At 36.2% G+C, this 17,438-nt stretch overlaps 1 protein-coding gene across 7 annotated transcripts in view; it reads left to right on the top strand.

The window, feature by feature from the left end:
• The window catches only part of PKN2 (protein kinase N2), a 151,859-nt gene that overhangs the window by 98,730 nt on the left and 35,691 nt on the right, over positions 1–17,438 (top strand). For 4 of the 7 annotated variants that reach the window (XR_005195948.1, XM_017501956.1, XM_017501954.2 and 1 more), the window contains exons 7-8: positions 6,034–6,219; positions 9,302–9,411. Coding sequence is in view for 6 of the 7 variants with exons in the window: in XM_017501956.1 (XP_017357445.1) it covers positions 6,034–6,219; positions 9,302–9,411 (296 nt within the window). In the remaining variant the exon portion in view is untranslated. The remainder of the gene's footprint in view (positions 1–6,033; positions 6,220–9,301; positions 9,412–17,438) is intronic. The other 3 variants (XM_017501958.2, XM_017501955.1, XM_017501957.2) reach the window with 2 other exon arrangements.

Below are 17,438 nucleotides of genomic sequence, written 5' to 3'. Positions count from 1 at the left end.
AATTTAATAGTTTAAGACAGCTATCCAGGTTAGGTTGCATGCACCTATATTCCCAGCTACTCGGAGGCAGAGACAGGAGAATTGCATGAGCCCAGGAGTTTGAGGCTATAGTGAGCTGTGACTGAACCACTGCATTTCAGCCTGGGTGACAGAGCAAGACTCCATTTCTAAGAAAGAAAGAGAAACATTTAAGGTAATTACTGATAATGATATAATAATCCTGATGGTAACGACTGAGAGGTAGGTTAAACTTAATAGTTTTATAGCAGAGTCCCCCACAAAACTGCCCTCACTTTGTAAGCAAGCAGCAAACGGACTTTCCAAGGCCACATGTACTTCTGACCAACTGTCTACAGATTCCAGGACTTCTACTAGCATCTCAGCTCAGTAATTTGCTGGAACAAATTATAGAACCCAGGAAAGCTCTATACTTAGGATTACATTTTTATTATAAAGGATACAAATTAGGACCTTCATGGCTCACTGCAGGAAAAAGAAAATAAACATGAAGGACAAGATCTGAGAGGATCTCAAACATCACCCTCCTAACAAATGAATGTCTGTCACCAACCAGGAAGTTCACTTGAGCTTTGGGTGTGCAAAGTTTTCACTGGGGCTTTGTTACGTAGGTGTGATTCAGGTGAATAATTGGCCACATGATTGAATTCAGTCTCTAGCCTTCTGCCCCTCCCTAGGTCAGGAGGCCAGGCTGATATATGGCTCAAAGCCTAAACCCCCTAAAGATATGATCACTCCTTCTGGCATGGCCAGCTCCCATCCTGAAACTGTCTAGAGGCCCACCGTGAGTCACCTTATCAGGTGTGGTCTGAGGTGTCCACTATGAATAACAAAGGCACTCCTATCGGTAGGGGAAATTCCAGAGGTTTAGACTAAGAGTCTGCCTTCCAGAAACCAGGGACAAAAAACCAGCCAAATTATTATATAACAAAAGAGCTTGCTTCTGTCATTTAGCTGTTTTTTCTTTTCTTTTTTACGAGTATTTATCTTTTTTTTCTCTGAGTTCTAGTACTACCTTCTTTAGGCTTTGATTGAAATTTCTATTCTATTTTATTTATTTTTGAGACAGGATCTCTCTCTTGCCCAGGCTGGAGTACAGTGGTGTGATCATAGCTCCCTGTAACCTCAAACATCTAGGCTCAAGCAATTCTCCTGCCTCAGCCTCCTGGGTAGCTAGGAGTACAGGCACGTGCCACCATGCCTAGCTAATTTTTAATTTTTTGCAAGCAGCAGGGTCTCACTGTGCTGCTCAGGCTAGTCTCCAACTCCTGGCCTCAAGCGATCTTCCCACCTTGGACTCTCAAAGTGTTGGGATTATACAGGTGAGCCACTATGCCCAGCCTCTACTCTACTTTTTTTATTCCCGTGTCGCTCCCTGAGATTACGGGGGTGAGCCACTATGCCCATCTTCTACTCTACCTTCTTTTATTTCCTCGTAGCTCCCTTTTTTGAGATAGATATGTATATACATTCTTCCACCTCAGCCTCCCTAGTAGCTGGGACTGCAGGTGCATACCACCATGCTCAGCTTATTTTATTTTGTTTTATTTTATTTATTTTTTTGTAGAGATGGGGCTTCTCTGTGTTGCCCAGGCTGGTCTTAGACTCCTAGGCTCAAGCGATCTGCCTACATTGGCCTCCAGATTCAAGTGATTCTCCTGCCTTAGCCTCCTGAGTTGCTGGGATTACAGGTGCATGCCACCACACCTGGCTAATTCTTTTTTTTTTTTTTTTTTTTTTTTTTTTTTTTAGTAGAGATGGGATTTCACCATGTTTGTCAGGCTGGTCTCGAACTCCTGACCTCGTGATCTGCCCACCTTGGCCTCCCAGAGTGCTGGGATTACAAGTGTGAGCCACTGCACCTGGTCTAGAAGTATTTTAACTCTTAAGACATTTTTTTTTAATTCTTTAGGCTCCTACTGGACCATAAACTAAATTTTAAGTAACCAGGGAGAGAAATACTGTTGACATTAATAGAAGACTAGACATGATGAAAGATGAACATGGATGATTAATAACATCATTTGCTATTCTGAATTTTTCACTGCATGCTGCTATTTGTGGTTCATCTCATACTCTGGTTTCTTTTGTGGCTATATGATTATACTACTGAAATTTGCAGATTTGTTGCTACTTTGAATGAGGTATATTTTTTTTTTTTTAATTTTTTTTTTGCCTCACATTTTGAGAAATTTACTAATTTTTGTAAGAGGAGATTTCTTCAGAATTAAAGTTGCCTAATCATACCACGATGAAATACTGAATTAGTGAAATAGGTATAAAATAGTTTTCCACATAGTTGAAAGAAATTTCTAAAGCATTTACCTGTTCTAATGTAATTTGTAGTTAATACTTAGAAATACTAACATTTACTTCTTGGATTTGCTTGTTGAAAAGTTCATATTGTGGATTATGAAGATAAAGAATGTAGTTTTAAGCTATTTTTAATGTGTTTATATACAGTTGTGTCACCTCATACAGAAACTTGTAGATGTATGATGAAGATCTTAACTCCCTTTAGATTTTTTTCCTAAATGAAAGCAGATGTTGAACATTGTCATGTTCTGATATATTTAAATTACTAAAATATTTAACAAGCTATCATAGTTTGAAGTAGTAGCCAGATATTTTCAGTTTCCCCAGGATGCATTTTGTAGCTAGCATTTACAGTGGAAATTAGCTAAATTTGCCAATTTAACAACAACAAAACAAATAAGAAACAAACGCAACAATTTTATTTTTATTTTTTGATACAGTGTCTTGCTCTGTCATCGGGCTAGAGTACAGTGGCACCATCTTGGCTCACTGCGGCCTCCGCCTCCCGGGTTCAAGTGATTCTCCTGCTTCAGCCTCCCAAGTAGCTGGGGTTATAAGTGCTCACCACTGTGCCCAGCTAATTTTTGTATTTTAGTAGAGATGGGTTTCACCGTCTTGGCCAGGCTGGTCTCCAACTCCTGACCTTGTGATCCACCTGCCTCAGTCTCCCAAAGTGCTGGGATTACAGGCGTGAGACACCGTGCCCAGCCACAACAAATTTTTTGAACTCAAAATGATATTATACTTAATATGTTATTACCGTAATGTAAGATAAGATTTCCACAGTCTAACAAAACATGATTGGCACTCCACCTCCCAACGTTAATAGCCTTATTGAGGCATGGTTTACATACTATAGAATTCACTCATTTTAAGTATACAAAGTATGATTTTTTTAATAAATGTTTATGCTTATTTCACCATCAGTATCCAGTTTTTAGGGCAGTTTTATAGAGGAATAATTGGCATACAAAACCTATACATACACAAAGTGTATGGTCTGGCTTTCATTGTTTTGCATGAGAGATCTCCTGCCATCTTAATTTTTGTTCCTCTATATGTAATATGTTTTTTTATGGCTACTTTTCGTGGTTTTTGTTCATGACTCATTGTGAGAAATTGGATTATGGTGTGCTTTATTATGATTTGCTTCTGTTTCTTTTGTTTGGTGTTCATTGAACTTCTTGGATACTTCTTGGGTTTATAGTTTACATCAAATGGGGAGAATTCGTAGCCGTTTTTTTTTTCTAATATATTTTGTGTCTCCAATTCTTTCTGCTCTCAATGAGAAATTTCAATCACCCATATATGGTCACTTGAAGTTAAGTTCACAGTTAACATATGCACTGTTCTTTTTTTATTCCCAAGTCTTTCCTTTGTGACTTCTGTTTTTGATCATTTCTTTGTTATGCCTTCAAGATCACTAAGCTTTCTTTTGCAGTATTTATTCTGCCTCTAGTCCCATCCAGTGTATTTTTTTTAAATCTCAGATATTGTCATTTTTTAATCAGTAGAAATTTGGTTTAGGTCTTTTTTATTTCTGCCATTTTTCTGTGCCGCATTTTCAGTAGATGGACTGTTTTGGTGTCCTTGCCTGCTAACCTAATATTTGTGTCAGTAAGCCACTAAGCTTGTAATAATTTGTAATGCAACAATAGAAAAAAAATACACCTGGTAATCTATGAGTGGATGGCAGACATTGTGAATTTTACCTTGTTGGATGCTGAATATTTTTATATTTCTATAAATATTCTTGAGCTTTGTTCTAGGACATAGTTACTTGGAAACAATATGTTCCTTTTGGGTACTGCTTTTAAGATTTTTTATGTGAAACAAGCATCATTTACCTTAGGGGTAATTATTCTCTATGACTGGGGCAAGACTTCTGGATATTTTCTTTTTTATTTTTATTTTTATTTTTATTTTTAATAAAGATGGAGTGTCACCATGATGGCCAGGCTGGTCTTGAACTCCTGACCTCAGGTGATCCACCCACCTCAGCCTCCCAAAATGCTAGGATTACAAGCGTGAGCCACCGCACCCGGCGGATATTTTCTTCAATGCCTCATGAATTGAGATTTTCAAGCCTGGTTGGTGAGAACAAACACTATTCCTATCTATATGCACTGAGTATTGTTCTTTCTAACTTTTTCAGGTGGTTCTTTCCTCTGCCTCAGATATTTTCTTCGTAGACAGGTGCTGACTAGTATTTTGATGAATACATGAACACCCTCTGACCATCTCAGGAGCTCTTCTATGAACAGCTCTCTGCTTTATTCTGCCTTGTGAACTCTAGCTGCTTTGGTTTCCTTGTACTCTCATTTCTGTCTCCTCAACTTGGTTCCATCTGAGTTTCCCCCTCCCTGTGTGTGTCCTAGACACTCTTAAGACAGTAAGCTGGAACTTACTGGAACTGAAATGATCTCTTTTGTTTCCCATCTCTCAGAGATCGATGTTCTTCATTGTCTTTAACCTTTTTTTTTTTTTTTTTTTTTTTTTTTTTTTTTTTTTTGGGGTGGGGGGCAGTAGTTTGAATTGGGAAGCTTTGTTTGTTACTACTTGGATAGAAATACATAACTCCTTCAGTATTATTAAAAACAATTTAAAATTTTAAATAAAATCTAAGTAGTTGTTTAATGGGACAACTTTTACCAGAAATACCTCTCCTAAAATGTTATTCAGTGTACAGTATCTAAAATGTTAATACTAAAGCATTATTTAAATTCTAGTATACTATGTGTAGCCCAAATAATGACAAAGCCATATATCCAGATGACCCAACTCATAGTTCTCCATTTTCATTTTGAACGCCTTTAGTATTTATTTGCCTAAAGAAATTGAAGTTATTTTATGCTTAGATAATTACAACTCATAATTTTTTGGCTACTTGAACTAACAGAATGGAAAGATAATGTCGTTTTACATCTTTTAATAGAACATAAATTCATTTAGTTACACCAAAACCATGTAAAGGTCTTTTCTATGTTAACAACATAACTATTAAATGTAGTTGTTATTCACATAATGAGACTTCCTTATTTCTAATTTTCGTGTGCTATTTTAATGGCATATTATTTATTTAGCTTTATGTTTCTCCTTCCATATCTCTACCAACATTTTTTATATAACTTGTTTTGGTTTTTGTCCTACAGACAGCTGTGGGAGATGTTCTTTTTTTTTTTTTTTTTGGAGATAGAGTCTTACTGGAGTACAGTGGCACAATCTCAGCTCTACCTCTGCCTCTTGGGTTCAAGCCATTCTTGTGCCTTGGCCTCCCGAGTAGCTGGGACTACGGGTGCACGCCTCCGTGTCCAGCTAATTTTTTGTATTTTCTCTATTGAAAATACAAAAAAATTAGCTGGACATGGAGGTCTCACCATGTTGCCCAGGCTGATCTCAAACTCCCAGGCAGCCTATGCACTCTAGCCCCCCAAAGTGCTAGGATTACAGGCAAGAGAGCCACCATGCCCAGCCAGGAGGTGCTGTTCTTTTCTATAAAATTTCTTAAGTTATCTTAAGAATTTTTAATGGTTTCTCTAATTAAAATAAGAAAGTTGATGGCTACCTCACTGATGCTCTGGGAGAAGAGTTTTTGTTTTGAGATTTTTTTTTCTTTTCTTGAATAGGTAACAGATTTAGATTAAGGATTCCATAGATTAAGTATTGATGTTCCTATGTGATATTTATGTATGCTAACAGGTACTTTGGAAGTTCGTCTTATGGGCTGCCAAGATATCCTAGAGAATGTCCCTGGACGGTCAAAAGCAACATCAGTTGCACTGCCTGGTTGGAGTCCAAGTGAAACAAGATCATCTTTCATGAGCAGGACGAGTAAAAGTAAAAGCGGAAGTAGTCGAAATCTTCTAAAAACCGATGATTTGTCCAGTTCAGTAACCATATTTTTTAAAATCATGTGACAAACTGAAGTACTTACACAAGGGACTCATGAACGGGGACAGAGAAGAATGTGAAGTGTTCGAGTTGTACAAAACACTTTAAAGTTATGGTTTTTTTTTTTTTTTTTTTTTTTTTTTTTTTTTTTTTTTTTTTTTTTTTTTTTTTTTTTTTTTTTTAGTAGAGATAGGATTTCACCATGTTAGTAAGGCTGGTCTTCAACTCCTGACCTCAGGTGATCCATCCACCTTGGCCTCTCAAAGTGCTGGGATTACATGAATGCGTCACAGCGCCCGGTCCCCTGTAGTCTTTAAAATACATGCACACATAAATGTATTCCTTCATCCAGCTAATATATGCAATACAGGTTGAGTATCTCTAATCCAAAATCTAAAATACACCCAAATCCAAACATTTCTGAGTGTCAACATGGTACGCAAAGGAAATGCTCATAGGAATATTTTGGATTTCAAATTTTCTGATTGGGGATGCTTATCTGGTAAGTATAATGCAAATATTTCAAAATATGAAAAATTCTGAAATCCAAATACTTTTGGTCCCAAATATTTCAGCTAAGGGATCCTTAATCAGCACCTTTTCTAATGTGACACTGTATTAGGCGCTGAACTTGTATTTTCTTCTTTCAGCCTTATTCTAAGTACCATCACAAAAGGAGGTAAGCAGCACCCCTTGCTCTACTGCAGACTCCAAAACATGGCATGACTAATTTGGAGAATTTTCTCCCTAAGGCATTTTGATAACACTCTTAAGTGATTTCTTACTTATTCCAAGGTGTCTTTCTTCTTGCTCTGTGGAGTCATTCCCAATCTTCCCAAGCACAAATAATTGTGATTTGAGTCTCCTTGGCTGTGTGTCCATGCCTCTATTACAGCACTTTTGATATCCACTGTAGTTACTTGTTTTCAAGCCTGTATCACTGCTAGAGTGAAATGAGCTCCATAACAGCAAAAATAGTCTTACAAACTCATGCATGCTTGACACCTAGCAAAGTATGTGGTAAACAACAGGTACAGTACAGAAGTTTCAACCTGAGTGAATATGTGAACTGCCAGATAAAATAGTCTGTTGGCTAAACATGTGCAGAGGCAGTAAAAGAATTATTTTGTGAAAGGATTCATTGGTTTTACAGACCTCTGTTTCTTGCCTACATTTGCTGTCCACTCTTAATTTTACCACCAGAGAGTGACACCCATTCGTCTGTCTCACCTCTCCCTCTAAACATGGATATTCTATGGCCCTTTGGGGTAAGGTTGCAGTATTACATATTATGATTAGGAGACAAGCCCAGATTCAGACAACTCAATGGGGTGTGGCAGGTAGGTGCCGGCTCACGGAGAAAACCGCTGCTTCAGGTCTGCGCACAGGTAACAGCTTCACTAACAGACCTTAGGAAGCTGTGCATTTAATAAGGAGGAAGTCAACATAGATCGGCAAAGGTTGGAGGGGAACTTGGAAATTATTATTATTATTGAGACGGAGTCTTGCTCTGTTGCCACGCTGGAGTGCAGTGGCGCAGTCTCGGCTCACTGCAACCTCCCCCTCCCGGGTTCAAGCAATTCTTCCGCCTCAGCCTCCCGAGTAGCTGGGACCACAGGCACGTGCCACCACGCCGGACTAATTTTTGTATTTTTAGTAGAGACGAGGTTTCACCATATTATTCCTTTTTTTTTTTTTTTNTTTTGAGATGGAGTCTCTGTCACCCAGCATGAGTAGCTAGGATTACAGGTGTGTGCAACCACACCCAGCAAATTTTTGTATTTTTAGTAGAGACAAGGTTTCACCATGTTGGTCAGGCTGGTCTTGAACTCCTTACCTCATGATCTGCCCACCTCGGCCTCTCAAAGTGCTGGGATTACAGGAATGAGCCAGTGTGCCTGGCCTTAAAATTATGGTTTTTATAAAATATTAAAACCTGTGATGACAGGAAACGAAAAGGTAACAAATTCTATTTTGTTGAAGATAGATTAGAAAACTGACTGACAAATAACATTAGTTCTTTTGGAAGAATGAAATACTGAGCATCACTCTTATGCCAAACTGAAGATGTACAAAAGCTATGAGATTGGTCCTTATAGAATCGTGTCTTGATTCCTTTATTTTTTGAGACAGCATTTTGCTCTGTTCCCCAGGCGTGGTGCAGTGGTACAATCATGGCTCACTGCAGCCTCAACCTCCTCAGCTTAAAAGATCCTCCTACCTCAGCATCCTGAGTAGCGGGGACTACAGGCACATGCCACCATACCTGGCTCATTTTTTTATTTTATCTGTGTGTGTGTGTGTGAGAATACAGGGTCTCGCTATGTTGCCCAGGCTGGTGAACTCTGGGGCTCTAGCGATCCCTCCACCTCAGCCTCCCAAAGTTCTGGGATTATAGGTGTGAGCCACCATGTCTAGCCTTGACCCTTTTAATGGTTTAGTGACACTTTAATAGTATTTAACATTGAAATTTTGGTAATCTAACTGCTGATCCAGACATGTTTACTGAGGTAGTAGCCTTGTAGTCCACTGAGATGGGGTGGTAAGGGTGTGGTTTGTGGAGAGTAAAAGGTGAGAGGTTTGGGAAACACTGGGGAGAAATTCTGAAGTATAAGCATAAACTATTTATGATGTATAACCGGGGGGAAAGCATGTGACAGTTCAACCTACCATAGAATACAAAAGTGAATTTGCTGTGCTTTGCTGTGTATAGAGAGAGGCTTTAGGAAAAATGTGAAAATAAAGAATTGTTTAAGGCAACAAGCTCTGTAAATATCAAAGAAAGAAAAACTGATTGATATTCACACAAACATACAGTGTGGCAAACAACTACTATTTACCTGTTCTTTCAGTCACATGCCAATGTAAACAAATAGATAGCAGTCTATTTGGGAGTGTCTAGTAGCAGTGTATGTATGTATAAAACTAGCCATTTAAGATTCAAAAGTTTTAATATTGATTATGAAAAACTTTATTTTCAAAGGATCTTAAGACTTTTATTGCTATTAAACAGCAATACTTCTATTTTTTATAAAGGTTTAAAGTTTTTAAGCAAGTTTGTAAATTTTAATTACAGATGATGTCTGTGCTGTTTTGAAGCTCGATAATACTGTGGTTGGCCAAACTAGCTGGAAACCTATTTCCAATCAGTCGTGGGACCAGAAGTTTACACTGGAACTAGACCGGGTAAGATAACTAACATTTTACTTGAATTTTAATTATAGTTATAATTCATCTTAAATGTAAGTTACATTTTTTAGAAGGCTTCAACAAGTCTTATTCTTAAGAATAAAAATAGATCTTAGATATTTTTTACATTTCTTATTCAATGAATTATACATAAATCTACCTTAATATATAGGTGGATATCAAATAGCTGTAGGAGCGTTCATTTGTGTAGTAATTTGAAAATGTTTCGTTCATACCAACCTGAAAAATCAGTTAGGTATAATATTGAAGTATATTTGTTATCTTAATAACATGCTGACAACTAAGGTGATTCTTCTGGCTCACCATGTGTAGGTTACCTTACTTGACCTATATTTGAAATGAGCTTTTAGGCTTTTTCACCCAGGCTTCTGTGTGTTTCAATGTCTTTCAAGAATAATTTGAATAGCTAGAATTCAGTTTTTGGCCATAGAACCTAACAGAAGTTAACTTGTTCCACAGTAGATTTAAATCCATAGTGATAACTTTTAGATTCAAATCCATTCATTGGATTGTGAGAGGAAAATATTAAAACTTAATCATACTTTTATCTAAAAACTAAGAAAGATACTAAACTTTTTTATTATTTGGTATTTAGGTTGAGAGTATATATATTATTCTAAAAATTAATTATGTCAATAAAAGCAGATTTACAGTGCTTAATGATGTGTGCTGTGAAAATGTTTTGGTGATTACTTTTCTAGCCTCTACTTTTAAAATTGGGAAAACATTCAATTTTAATTATTTCCCAATTTTAAAAGTAGAGGCTAGAACAGTAATCACCAAAACATTTTAAAAGCATTCAATTTTAATGCTTTTCCAATTTGTCTTTTACTGTCTTCACAGCCAGCAACCTAGTTCAGACCCTTATTGTTGCTTTCCTTGGTTCAGATATTGTGTCTACCACTTAGATATTGTAATGTATTTGAACAAAATGCTTACAGATGTTACGTTGTATGTAAGTGAACAAAATGCTCACCCTTTTATGTATTCCACTTTCCTTACCTTTAATACTATCTACTTCACTGAGATGTGTGAGGATTAAATTTACGTAAAAATCTTAAAATAATGGTAAGAACTTGATTAATGTCAGCTGTGTTTTTTTTGGTTTCCCCCCCCCCCCGAAGTAATCTAATCTTCCATATATCTAAGTACTAGACTGATCTTCAAAGAACACTACTTTTATTCTGGCATTCATTCTTAGATTTAGACTCATTCGTTTATTCGTTAAACTATATATTTGTTGATACCTTCTGTGTATCCTGGCACTTCCAGGTGGTAGATTAGCAGTGAATAACATAAACAGTGTTTCTCAGGCTCCCTCAAGGAATGTACACTTCATTGATTATTCAGTATATATTTGATTACTTGCAAACATTTTACTATTGCATCAAAAAAGAGTCTGCTACCTCATTTCCTAGATATACCTTTATTTTGATGATTTCAGTTTAAAAGATATTGAGGACCTTCTAGGACTTTCCTAGGATTTGCTTGAAGAAAAAGTCTGAGGGAGGAGAGACTAAAAGCATGTAAATTGACAGAAAGTTACTCTAGTGGTACAACTATAACATGATAAAAGCCTGAACTAAGATGTGGTCGTAGTAATAAAAAGAAAAAGATTTATTTGGGAAATTAAGGAAATATCAGTATGACTTAATAACAAATTGGATATGAGTTCAGAAAAAGGAATTTGTCATTAGTGGCAGAGAAAATGATAAAGAAATTTAGAAATTAGAAAAGATAACTAGAAACTAGTTTTAAGTAAAACTAGTTCATTTACTGAAATATAAATGCAAATATTTTATATTTGAAATATAAATATTTTATATTATGAAATGCAAATATTTTTATTATAAATAAAATTAACAATATTTTTATAATATTGTATATATTATATAATAATTATTTCATAAATAAAAATATTATAAGTTCTAGAAGCTGTCTCTCAATAACTAATTATTTCACACTTAAATGAAGATATGGAACCCAGATGTTAAGGCTGCATAAGTGCAGTTAGAGGTCATTTGATTGGAAGTCATAATGAATACCATTCAAGTGGATAAGATAAATCCATTTATTTCTACAAATATTTATTAAGCATTTTATATATGCCTAACATTTTACTAGTTCTAGGTTTACAGAAATAATATATACTCATTGTATAATGGAACTTTTAGGCTTAATAATTACTGATTTTATGTTCTGTGCTATATGCCATTTTAGATGCTAGTGATGATTGATCAAAATAATGAAAGTCTATAATTGTGGGACTTTTATCTTCTAAAGAGGGAAGATAAATAGTAAACAAGTTTAAAAAATCTACATGTGCACCAAACGAAGTACAATGATGTAACGGGAGATGGGGTACTTTAGATGGGATCAGTAGGGAAAGTCTCCCGGGGAGGCCACATTTGACCTGAGACCTTGTGGGTGAAAAGTCACCAGAGTTGCAAAAATTCAGGGAAAGTTTCCCTGCAGAGGAGACAAACATACTAACTATTTGAGGTAGGACAGGCCTTGATGTATTGCAACAAGAAAAATGATGAGATGTAAGAGTGGTGTGAAGTAAAACATCAGAAGCAGGTAGGTGCCAGATTACTGTGGATTTTGTAGCTTTGAATTTGCAAGACATTTGAAAGGTTTTGTTTGTTTGTTTGTTTGTTTTTATTTATTTTTTTGAGACAGGGTCTGGCTCTCTTGCTCAGGCTGAAGTGCAGTAGCGCAATTACAACACACTGCCTCTTTGACATCCTGGGCTCAAGAAATCCTCCCACCTTAGCCTCCCTAGTAGCTGAGACTACAGGCAGACTGGGGTGTTGCTATGTTACCCAGGCTGGTCTCGAACTCCTAAGTACAAGCCTCCGTCCTGCCTCGCCCTCCCAAAGTGTGGGGACTACAGGTGTGAGCCACCGCACCTATCCTTGAAGGGTTTTTAATAGAATTTTAATCCTCTAATTTACCTATTGTAATTGTTCTGATAGAAATAAGTACTACATACTATAGAAGCTAATAGAAAAATCAGTAACTCATAGGGAAAGAGTTTATAAAGAAAGAAAACAAAGGTTCAACAAACACATTTTAAGTAGTATTCCAGAGGTATGACAAGAGAAAAAAAGGTTTGCCAAGAATTAGAAAGCTTTGAGTTGCATCAGATCATAGTTAGAACATTATATACACTTATCCAGTGAATAATTGCCAGAATGGTGGTCTGAAAATCCTGTAACATAGGGAAAAATTAAGGGAAGAATGGGATTTTAAGCTTGTTGAAGAAGAGGTTTAACAAAAATTTGGTAACTATCCTTAAAGTTAGAAGGAGTAACACATGGAGAAAGAATTAGACTAGGCATGAGGTTTCAATACGTCTGCCAATTCTTACTGATTGGTTGTGACTTTCTGGAACTTACTCTTAGACATACTTCCTTAGTGGATCGTGGTTGTTAGAGATTACTCTGAACAAATAGCAATGTCCCGACACTTCGGGAAGCGTCATGTTCTGTTTTTAGGTTGACTTCATGACTATAAAGGACAAAGCAAAAGTCAACAAATGGCAGATTGCATTTCAGTACAAAGAAGAATAATACTGTTAATAATTGAAAAGATCTTCTATAAGAAGTAGCAAGTTCTCTTTCAGTAAAGTTCAGTAAGTCAGTTACAAGAGAGACCGAGAAATTATATCAGAAAATTGTTACGTTTCTAAGTTTCTTTTTAACTCCGAGATTTTCTTCTTAAGGAGAACTAGGGTTATCACATGCTATAAAATAACTGTTTTACAAAATGAACTGTATAAGTAGATATTTTATGACGATAAAATGTTTGTTTCAGCTTTCACTCATTTTTAATAAGGGTAATAGGTTTGCCATAACATTGACCTTGAAGCCAGATAGACTGAGTTCATAGCTCATCTGCTGCTTATTGGTTTTTTGGTGGTGGGCAAGTTACTACTAGGCATTTGTTTTACCATCTCTAAAGTGTAGGTAAGAACATAATACAGAACTGTTAGGATGAAGAACTGAGGGTAATGTATGTAAAATACCTTGCATTGCCTGGCATATTTCAGCCATTGGTATACTTTCTTTTAGCCTGGGTTTTTAAGTATGGCTATAAATTCGAATATAATTAAAGGCGATTTGAGAATGGAGAACTGGTTGAATGTCATTTTCTTTTATTTCAGAGCCTATTTAAGATAATTATCTACAGACCACAGTGCTTGAATTATTCGTGTTAAAAATTAATAAAAAATAAAAAAGATAATTATTGAGTAATATGTTCACAATGAAACTTAAATAATTATTGTTAGAGGGAAAATGACTAGCTAGGAGATTTTCTCTTTTTATATTTAAAAGAGAAATTACAAGTAATTCAGAATATTGCCATTATTTTGTAGTTGAGGAAACTATGATCTAGGTTAGTTACATATTAATACATTTAGGGACTGGTACTAGACCTTCAGTGTCTTAACTTTTAAATGTATGTCCTTTTCTCTCTGGTGATTTGAATGAGATAAAAAGATAACAGTAGCACAGAAGAGGAAATAGCAGATGATGATGAGTGCCTGGAATAGAAAATATGGCTTTAAACTACCTAAACTCTACAAGCTTAGAACAATAAAAAGACTGTGGTAACTGTTGATTGTTTGTTCTTTACTTGCCATTGTAATCTTCACCTAAAAATATTTTTCCTCTCAATGGCATCAGGCATTCTTCCCACTTGGGAGTAATCCTCCTTTTAAAATTTTGAAGACACTATGCATGTTAAGATCCTCTAGGTTCTTGATAGGCTTGTTACTGATCCCTAATTTGATTATAAACTTTTCCTTCACAGAGACCACATTCCCTATTAAAATAGCTCCTTCTGTTCACATAATATATTTTACATTTTCATGTGCTTCCTGTCATTTTATTTTATCCCTTTTATTTATAGAAAATATTTATAAAAACATTTATAGAGGGAAACATTTCAAGTGGCCTTAGTTTAAAAAAAAAAAAGAAAAAATTTATAGAAAATGTTTTGCTTTAAACTGACATGTTCTTTCCAGCATTTTGCCTCATATGTCAACTTTTGTCTTCTATGGCATTCTAGAACTAAGTTGTCTGTACTCTTTCATTTCAAGAAACAAAATTCATAGTTTTTTTTAGACTTGTAGGATAGTTCTAGTAGATCTACTGTGACCTACAAAAATTCAAGTTATGTTCTGTGGAGCATCGATGTTCTGCAGAATTGTCTCAGGAGACAACACAGAGTCTTTTTTGTTGTTATGGGATTTTATGTAAAATATCATTTGGATTTTGCTACTTAGAAAAAAAGTTTTTAAATTGTTGGTGTAATTTAGCTCCTTCATTTTACAAACCAAGGAAATGATGGCCCTGAGGCTAAATAACCTAGGGTATAATGCAGGATTCTATGTATGTATGTAGGTATGTATGTATGTATGTATGAATGACAGGGTTTCATCATCTTGGCCAGGCTGGTCTTGAACTCCTGACCTCATGATCCACCTGCCTCAGCCTCCCAAAGTGCTGAGATTACAGGCATGAGCCACCACGCCCAACTTAATCCAGGATTCTTAAAGAAGTCTACTGACTGCCAGCCCTGTATTCTTTCTATGCTTTCAGGTTACACTCTTATATTTTCTGGTAGTTACGCAATTTTTAATTTTCCCTGAATTCCCTGAGCCTTCCTGTTATAAAAAGTTTAATTGCCAGGCATGGTGTAATCCCAGCACTTTCGGAGGCCGAGGCAGGCAGATCACAAGGTCAAGAGATCAAGACCATCTTGGCCAACATGGTGAAATCCCATCTCTACTAAAAATACAAAAATTAGCCAGGCGTGGTGGCAGGCACCTGTAATCCCAGCTACTTGAAAGGCTGATGCAGGAGAATCCCTTGAACCCAGGAGGCGGAGGTTGCAGTGAGCCGAGATTGTGCCACTGCACTCCAGCCTGGGCGACAGAACGAGACTTCGTTTCAAAAAAAAAAGTTTAATCAAGTTCCCATAAGAAACTAAAATAAAAGACAAAGTGTTACACTAAGCCCTGTTAACTCTTTCCCTTGTACGTTTCCTTTAGAAAAAATTTACTAATGTAGTAAAAATTCTTCATTGATATTAGAAACAGAGAAGAGGCCTGTCCTTAGAACCAAAGCTTGGAACAATTTTAACAGATTTCAGTGTTGTTAAAATCACAGCTATAAAAAATGTTGACGGATCACTGGGAAAGGAGAGAAGAGAGTATTGAAACAGTTAGGACAAGTAAAATGGTGGTAGGATTCATGGATTGGGACTAAATGTGGGATTGACATATCAGGATGTTGAGGTATTAGAGAGAGTGAACTAGAATGTTAGGAGATAATGTTCAGAGAGAAGAATGCAGACAGTTGAGGTTGTGAAAGGATTATAGTTACTGCTATGACAATAGGATGACAGGAGTGAGAGGGCAAGGTAAGGTAAATCACAAGGTATAAGAAGTTGGCCGGGTGCAGTAGCTCATGCCTATAATCCCAGCACTTTGGGAGGCTGAGGCAGGCAGATCACCTGAGTTCGAAAGTTCAAGACCGGCCTGACCAACATAATGAAATCCTATCTCTGTTAAAAACCCAAAAATTAGCTGGGTGCCATGGCACACACCTGTAATCCCAGCTGCTCAAGAGGCTGAAGCTGAGGCTCTGCTTGAACCCCTGAGGCAGAGCTTGCAGTGAGCTGAGATCACACCACTCTATTCCAGCCTGGGCGATAGGACAAGACTCTATCTCAAAAACAGAACAAAATAAAACAAAATAAGATTTTAAGAACCCAAGGGATTTTTCATTTATTGGTTTCTTGTTTTCAGAAATTAGTAAATTTTAGTCCGTTTTCCTCCCCTTACCTCCACTAAATACCTCTTTGTTTTGTTTTGCATAGTTTTCTGCATACATATCATTTATCCCCAAAATTTCTAGAAGGACTCTAAAACAACTGTGTGTAAGCAGGTATGCTTGGTTATCTGCTAGTCCACATTTCTTCCCCATTAGAAACATCCTTTCTGGGGCCTTACATCTTTCTGCTGCAATTTAAATAGCTGCAGCACAGCTTTCATCTTGAGACTTTATTTTCCTATCATCTTGAGGAGAACTCTTTCTACATTGGATCACTTCAGTCTTGGATCACCCCATCTTCTTGATTTACTTCCTCATGTTGGTGAATCATATCCTCCACTTTCGTGCTGAAAAAGGGTGAATGAAATAGGGTTTTAGAGATAATATATGTCTGAAAATATGTATATTCTATCATACTTGGGTATAGAATTCTGTTAGGTTGGTGTGAAAGTAATAGCAGTTTTGCCATTACTTTCAATCACAAAAACCATGATAACTTTTGCACCAACCCAATAGGTTGGAAATTACTTACATTAATTTTTAGTTGCGTAATTATTATTAGCCTCAATATTACAGTCGATAATTCTATGTCTCCCTTGATTGTCAACATTTAATCATGATCTGTTAGATCTGCTAGATCTCTAAAAAGTTTTATGATTTTATCTTTTTTTCCCCTGGGATTCTGAAATTTCACAGTAGTGTATCTTACTTTGGGTATCTTTTATTCTTTTTGATGGATATTGTGTGGCACTTTCAGTTTGAAAGCTCATTTGTTTCAGATCCAGTAAATTTCTTGATTTATTCATTTGATAATTTTCTCATCTCCATTTTTAGTGTTTTCTCTTGCTAGTTACACCTCTTAGATTGATCCTGTGATTTTCTTATCTTTTGTGTGTGGATTCTCTGTTTTTTTGTTTCACTTCCAAGGAAATTTTTACAACTGAAAAATTTGTATTTGATGTCATATTTTTGATTTTTAGAAGTTCATTTTTGTTCCTTAGTTTTTAAAAAATAACATCCTGTTTTTCTCTCGTGGAAATAATACCATCTCTTAAAACTGAGAATATCAAATTTCCTTTTCCCTGAATTATCTCTACTACTTCTGAGATCTCTTTTCAGATCTCTCTCTCTCTCTCTTTTTTTTTTTTTTTTTTTTTT

Source organism: Cebus imitator, unplaced genomic scaffold, assembly GCF_001604975.1.
Source record: "Cebus imitator isolate Cc_AM_T3 unplaced genomic scaffold, Cebus_imitator-1.0 Scaffold286, whole genome shotgun sequence".
Lineage (NCBI taxonomy): Eukaryota > Metazoa > Chordata > Mammalia > Primates > Cebidae > Cebus > Cebus imitator.
The sequence above is the reverse complement of the archived record's forward strand: the minus strand, read 5'-3'. Positions and strand labels throughout refer to the sequence as shown.